The sequence below is a fragment of the Nicotiana sylvestris genome, chromosome 10 (genome assembly GCF_000393655.2).
Source record: "Nicotiana sylvestris chromosome 10, ASM39365v2, whole genome shotgun sequence".
Taxonomy (NCBI): Eukaryota; Viridiplantae; Streptophyta; class Magnoliopsida; order Solanales; family Solanaceae; genus Nicotiana; species Nicotiana sylvestris.
In genome coordinates, this window is record NC_091066.1 from 124,058,259 (window position 1) to 124,065,018 (window position 6,760).

At 35.5% G+C, this 6,760-nt stretch overlaps 1 protein-coding gene across 1 annotated transcript; it reads right to left on the bottom strand.

Annotated features, from left to right (window-relative positions):
• Positions 1 to 1,629: 1,629 nt before the first annotated feature.
• LOC104245638 (ATP-citrate synthase alpha chain protein 2) lies at positions 1,630 to 6,187 on the bottom strand. Its single transcript, XM_009801273.2, has 13 exons — positions 5,960 to 6,187; positions 5,723 to 5,829; positions 4,073 to 4,249; positions 3,783 to 3,944; positions 3,627 to 3,707; positions 3,468 to 3,519; positions 3,268 to 3,382; positions 3,062 to 3,143; positions 2,633 to 2,728; positions 2,439 to 2,540; positions 2,159 to 2,275; positions 1,964 to 2,080; positions 1,630 to 1,876 (listed from the first exon to the last, which is right to left on the bottom strand). Exons 2-13 carry the CDS (start codon positions 5,819 to 5,821, stop codon positions 1,805 to 1,807), a joined length of 1,272 nt encoding a protein of 423 aa, XP_009799575.1. The 5' UTR covers positions 5,822 to 5,829; positions 5,960 to 6,187; the 3' UTR covers positions 1,630 to 1,804.
• Between the last annotated feature and the right edge of the window lie 573 nt (positions 6,188 to 6,760).

The window sequence follows — 6,760 nt, forward strand, 5'->3', positions numbered from 1 at the left end:
GTAACCAAGGATCGATCTAAATTATTACTCCCTTTGTTTCAGTTTATGCATGTTAATTTGACTGTGCATAAAGTTTACGAAAGTAAGAAAAACTTTTAAATCTTATGGTCTCAAACTAAAGATGTGTATAACGTGCCAAAATATCCTTGCATCTTGTGGTCTTAAATATACCATGTGGAAAGTTGGAGTTAAGGAGTTATCAAAAAGAGAAAGAGGCATTATTTTTTAAACTAAAAGGAAAAGTAAGACACATAAATTGAAACGGAGAGAGTATTATTTTGTCCTCTTTTGTTTACTGAAGAGCTTTTTTCTTTCTATTTTTCTTATCCTTTTGTCCTTTTATGGACTGATATTTTTTTTTCTTTTATTTTTTTGAGGCATGAATAGAGGGATCATATTAAGCACAATAAGCTAATTAGTGGGCCTGGAGCAATTTAAGTAGCTTGATGGGATGATTTAGTAAAAATTGCACGGAGCGCCCTATTTGGTCGCCCCCATTTAACCTATACCCATTTTTTTTAAACTTTTAACTTGTGCCTACTTTTTAAACAACTTTGGCCCCCTTTCTCCTCCTCCTTCTTCCAGTGATCTCCATATCTCTCCGAAACTTAACATTGATGTAACAATATCTCTCATTCTGTGGCTTCACTCAATTTCTCAGAAGCCATCTTACTATATATATAGAAGACAGTATGAGTATATTGATTCTTCTTATTCGATTTTCTTAAATGTGTCACTTACCTTTTCGATCTTCCAACATGTCTTTGGTTTGTGATCCAGAGGATTTCTTGCAAAAATTGAAGGAAAGGCTTTCAAATGCTATTATCTTGGAGGAATCTGAGCAAGTTCAAATAAATATCAGCAAGATAAAGTGCCTGCAGACCTGTTTAGAAGAAAATGAGGTTTTCGAGTATATTAATGAATTACTAGAATAAATCAATGAAGCCATCTCCATACTTAGAATATGGAATTTGAAAGGTCAATCTTCCTCCCCCAAAAATAGAAACTTCAGCAGTACATACTTAAGGATTTTAAAAACTTCAGCTATAGAGCTGAAGTTCGCCAGTTACAAACAAAAACTTCCATTACAAACAAAAACTTCAGCTCTAGAGCTGAAGTTCGCTAGTTACAAAACAAAAACTTCAGCTCTAGAGCTAAAGTTCGCAGTTACAAACAAAAACTTCAGCTCTCGCCAGTTACAAAACAAAAACTTCAGCTCTAAAGCTGTACTTCAGGCCCGACTACTAGAATGCTGAAATTTTGCGTGATTGTCTTTGCTACTTCAGCCCCGTATGCTGAAGTTATGCGGAAAAGCGGGTACGCTTGCAATTTTTTTGCAAAGCGGACACAAGTTAAAACGTGACACAAAAAACGGGTATAGATGCAAATGGCCCGATGATTTAAGAGAGAAAGAAGTCCAAGCAACTCCACGTAGTGTTATAAAACGAGTTTAATAAAGTTACACTGATACTATGTGAAAGAATCTAATTATCCAAACAAAACCTTAAGGCAATAGTATAACATTGAGATGTTTCCTTTCTAATTCAAAGAAGGATTGAAGTTCAGTGCACTCTGCTCACAAGATGTAGTACAAGTATTCTTGAACCAACGATTTTGATGGACTTCATGTTGAGATTGGAAAACTGAATTCATTAGTGGAGATCATTGTTCATGGCCCTTTAAATTTGAAATGTCAAAGATGCAAATCAAATTACTTATATGTGGCATACAACAAGACACTACTAATACATAGCAAAAAAAAGACAACTAAAACAGTTCAGCTTGGAGAATGAGGTTGGTTGATTTATGCAGCTGCAGTGATGCACTCAATTGCCTGTTTGCATATGCCAGTCATGGTTGCCTCAGGTCCATAGACCTGCAACAAAAAAATGGAGCAAGCAAAAGTTAACAACAATCGATAAGTTACAGCATAACAATCGTTTGATGCTAGCAGGATTCATACCTCAATTGGGATACCAATTTCCTCGCCAAGAGACCTCATTTTAGCAAGACCTTTTTGGTAGTTTGGACCTCCTCTTCTAACAAAGATTTGCATTCTTGCTGCTTTAAGTTTTGATTCCTGTCATAAGAAATGTTGAGTAAGGAAATCTCAATATCAGAGCAAGTCATTTAAGAACAGCCAATTGTGTTATTGTACCTTCTCCTTCAGAGCTCGAATAATACCACTAAATGTAGCAGCAACATCAGTAAAGTTGGCTATCCCACCGCCAATAACGAGGGCTCTCTTACGGCCATCAGGATTTGCTGTCGCACACTGTAATATGAGATTATGGTCAGTATCTTTCGCCCTATAAGGTGAAATTTTCCTTTCAGGGTTCATGAGCGGAGAATGTGGCGTAATGTGAATTCATAATTGATATTTTTGTAAGATATTAGGTGTGTCAGAAACATAGTTTATGTAACTAGTTTATCCTTACATCAATTACAACTCTGGCATACTGCAAGACCTCTTCTTCATTGGGAGCTCCACTGTATTCTGCATAGTTCCCAAGTTCAGAAGCATATCCAAGATCGCCTACCTGTTAAAATAACATAGCATGTTTAGACAAGAGAATAGATAATCAAAGAAGATCTGATGGTATAAAATTTCCCAAGGATAGAAGTGTAGTACAGTATCTGCATAGATGACACTAGCTCCTCCACCAGCAACCATAGTCCAAATTCGCCCCTTGGGGTTCAAGACTGTGAACTTCAAAGATGCACTTGTCTGCGATAAACCGACTTAAATGCTTTAGCATGTAAAGTTGCTATTACAGATATTTTGCAATCTAAAGCTGATGAACAGTTTTGCCTCACAACTCTTTTAGCGCTCTAGATTTCCATTTGAAGAACATCTAAAATGTATGTTTCTGTTTTTTATTTTTTGAAATACATAACCACCAGAAGTTTGTTTATTTTTTCATCTCTTTGGCATGTATCTGTTTATTTTTTATTTTTCCTTCCGCATCACCACCAACCAAAGAAGGGATTGGAGGCTGACAGTTGGGAGTTTTCTATTTCTCAGGACTCTATTAAGTAATACAACACCATCAAGATATACCTTTTCATCAAGCCCATGAATAAAGCTCTCTGTAGCACTCATAACCCTTCCAAATGGCAATGGAAATTCAATATTTCCCCACCTGTAGGACAGAAGATATATTCTTAGTCCAAGATATGTGAATTACTGAAAATTGACTAACTTTTAGCCGTTAAAATTTAGGTAGAGTAGAATGAGTGTATCAATGGATTAAGATAGCAAATTACTTTTTGAAGTTCTTGAAAGCAGCAGTGTCATCAAGCTCACCCCTCATATCCAGAGGATAAGGCTTCCCTTCAACCAATGCGAAGGGATTCATCTCTAGGAAAGTAAAGTCCAAATCTGATAGAAAGACGTGTCGAGAGGATTGCACAAAAATTAAAAAACAAATGTGAAGAACTAGCAATGACAAGTTTTTTGTAGATACCTTGAAATAGAGTGTAAACCACTTTGAGAAAATCCTCAATGACGCCCTTAATCTGTAACATAAAAGTAAATTCCAGATCAAATTTGAGATTTAAATTGGATTAATTATTAAAACAAATGGACAGAGTATTCTAGCAGTACTGATTTTTCTTCTCTTTACCTCCAGTGGTAGTGTCGCGACAAGTGGAGCACATATTTCTGAAGTAAAAGAAGTCCCTGTGGGCACGAAAATAGTCTTAACCTGGACACAAGGATTATATGTTAGATATGCATGAAAAGGGCTTTGGACTTAACAATACAGGAACTTTTCACATACCTTGTCCCAGTTTTCTTCAATGTCAATTCCTCCACATTCAGAAAAGCTTACGCTGCAACCAAGCCTGTCCGAGACAATATTAAGATAAAACTCTTCATTGTGGGGGATGAATGGCTCGACAATGAAGGTTGTGATGGGACCTTTGCATCCGCTCATCTCCACCTGTTAATTTAAAACTAAATGTGAGCAAATGATCCGACACTAGTACATCTATATGCTAATAGTCCATATAAAGCATTACACTTGGTTCTTTTGACAAAAGAGACAAGGTCAGCGAATATCTGAATTACCTCTTTGCCAAGGCGCTCCTTCACAAAAGTAGCAACTTGAGAAAGATCAAGATTCAAGGCGACTAGCCCACTCTTTCCACGCTTCCCAAATAACATATCGGGCTTTACGACCAACTTTGACGAGTTGAGCCAAGGCTCTTTCTCTGCTAGCTCATTGAAATCGGTAGACTCTGTCACCTAAGCCATAGAAAAGGACAAAAACCATCATATAGTGGCAAATCGAGACTGATTTGAATCCTGCTTATAAAGCTCATAAAACTAGTCAACTAAACCGTTCATAATTTTCACAAGAAACATGAAATTTGGTTTTTCCAGTCTCCCTCCAAGAAAAAAGTAAAAGCTTTTGGCTTTCCTCCCTGGACTCCCACCACACTCATAGAAGATTAATATACAAGTCAGTCTCTGAATTAAATAATCAGAATCTGTGTTGCTCGGATCCTTAAAAGTGCCGTTGGGTGTGTGTCAGATCCTCCAAATCTGAGCAACATAGGACTCAGACTACACTCATCAGTTCCAATTGCTTTATGGGCACTGTTTGTTAGACAGCTTTGCGCTATCAAAGACTTTCGGAACATACATCAGTGGTAGAGATGCAGTAACTAACAGCTCCATAAAAATAAATAGTTAGGAAAGATTGATTTTCTTGTTCTCTTCAGTTATTAGTTAGTCAATTATTAACTTGAGACTAAAGAATATTAGGATTATCAAGTGGCTTCTCTCAGATCAGGTGGTCGCCAAAATTTTAGACTTGTAATTTCAAAAATATTAGGCACTCTCTTTAAGCTTAAGCATTGCACCTAACCTACCAATTCTACCCTACTGGAAAAAACTAGGACCATCATTTAACTCAAATATAATCAGAGTCAAAATCTGTATATCCTCAAATGTTGTATCTGGACCAATTTTGCTTAAAATTAGACTTTGCCACCACTACTGGAAATGACACAAGAAGAAAATAAAAGGAAAAGTGAATCACACATTCTCAACAACAACAACAATAACAACAACCAAGTGTAATCCCACAAGTGGGGTCTAGGGAGGGTAGGATGTACGCAGCCTTACCCCTACCCTGGAAGGGCAGAGAGACTGTTTCGGACAGACCCTCAGCTAAAGAAGATGAAAGAAGTCCTGATAGCAAGTAATAGCAAGACAATATAATTAGATAACTAAATCGAAGATAGCAACAGAGAATATGAAAGAGGTACCGATAGCAAGTAATAGCAAGAGAATATATTTAGAAAATTAAATCCAAAGTAGCAAATGAGAATATGAACGAGGTACTGCTAGCAAACTACGGAAGTACTGATGACAAGTAATAGCAGAACAGAAATGCGATAATAGCAAACTAAGGATAAAAGGGGACCATACACATTCTCAATGAAATTCAAATTCTGCGCCCTTAATTGTAGCATGCATGTGGATTCAAGTAGGTGGCCTAATTTTTATACAAATGCTACCTAATCTTTCCCACATTTTGCTATCAAGCAAAAGCAATTCTGGTGGCCAAATCTTAATCCAAACAATAAAAATAACATTCTTTCCATTTTACCTTAACATTTCAAAGATTTGAAATCAAGAATCATCCAAATTAATCTAAACACTAAAGATTTACTCCAAATTCAAAAATTAACAAAAATATTTTAAACTAACCTGTGCAGACTTAATGGCCAAATCATAACCTCCAAGCCTCTTAAAATGCTCTTTCAACAATCTCTTTGAATCATACTCTCTGATCTTCTTGCGGGCCATTTTTTAACCTTTTTTCATAACAAAACAAGAAGGAAATTAAAACCCATCAACAGATCCAAAAACCCAGATGAAATCATCAAGAATCTCATTCACAGATCAATGATAATGACGAAAATGCAAGAAAATTGAGATCTTTACCGTTAAAAAAGAGGACACAGAAAAAACTAATTCAATGAATCTTGAGCTGAATGTATCAGACAAAGTTGTATGACATACACTGACAAATCTTGGGGAACTCTAGTGCCTTTATTTATAGTTCAACAGTTGCTATTAAAATATGGGGAAAATTGGAACATTAAGAAAAAAAAATTAGAAAAGAAATGTAGAGAAAAAAGGATCATTTGTTAGCGGGAAGTAGTTGGTTGTAAGCTTATGGACAGTGGCACAGGCAAAGTACCTGCCCACCTATGTGGACCAACCAACCGGTAAAACAAGTTAGGCTTATTATTGGCTTTAGCCACCCCTAGAGTACAAAATAAGCTATGTACTTATATTTTTTAAGGGTTCGTTTAATAATCTGAATTAGGATACTAATTCTGGTGTTAAATTTAAAATTATATTTATTCACCATTTGGTTATTGATATTAGCTAATATGAGTATAAATTTTATGGGATAATCTTGTTTTGGTTAAAGGGATGTTTGGTTCAAGGAATTAGATGGGTTATCCCAATAAAATACATTTAAAATTAAATTTATTTCCTTTTGGTTGGAGGTATTAGCTAAAATCGATATCATTTTTATACCAAAATCTTGGTACATCCTATATTAAGTTATTCAGGTTATAGTCCTAATTTCATGATTATAATCGTGGGGTATCTTAATTTTTAATCAAACAACCCAAGAGTTTAGCTTGTATGCCTAGTCATGTAAATATTTATTATTCTATCAAATCACTAAACATAAGTAAGTAATTATTTATAAAATATAATATTAATAAT

Coding starts and splice junctions, on each gene's coding strand:
- LOC104245638 (XM_009801273.2), bottom strand. CDS start 5,821: ATGGCCCGCAAGAAGATCAGAGAGTATGATTCAAAGAGATTGTTGAAA. Junction 3,945..4,072: donor AGGAGCGCCTTGGCAAAGAG/GTAATTCAGATA, acceptor TTAAATTAACAG/GTGGAGATGAGCGGATGCAA. Junction 3,144..3,267: donor GCTTTCAAGAACTTCAAAAA/GTAATTTGCTAT, acceptor TCTGTCCTACAG/GTGGGGAAATATTGAATTTC.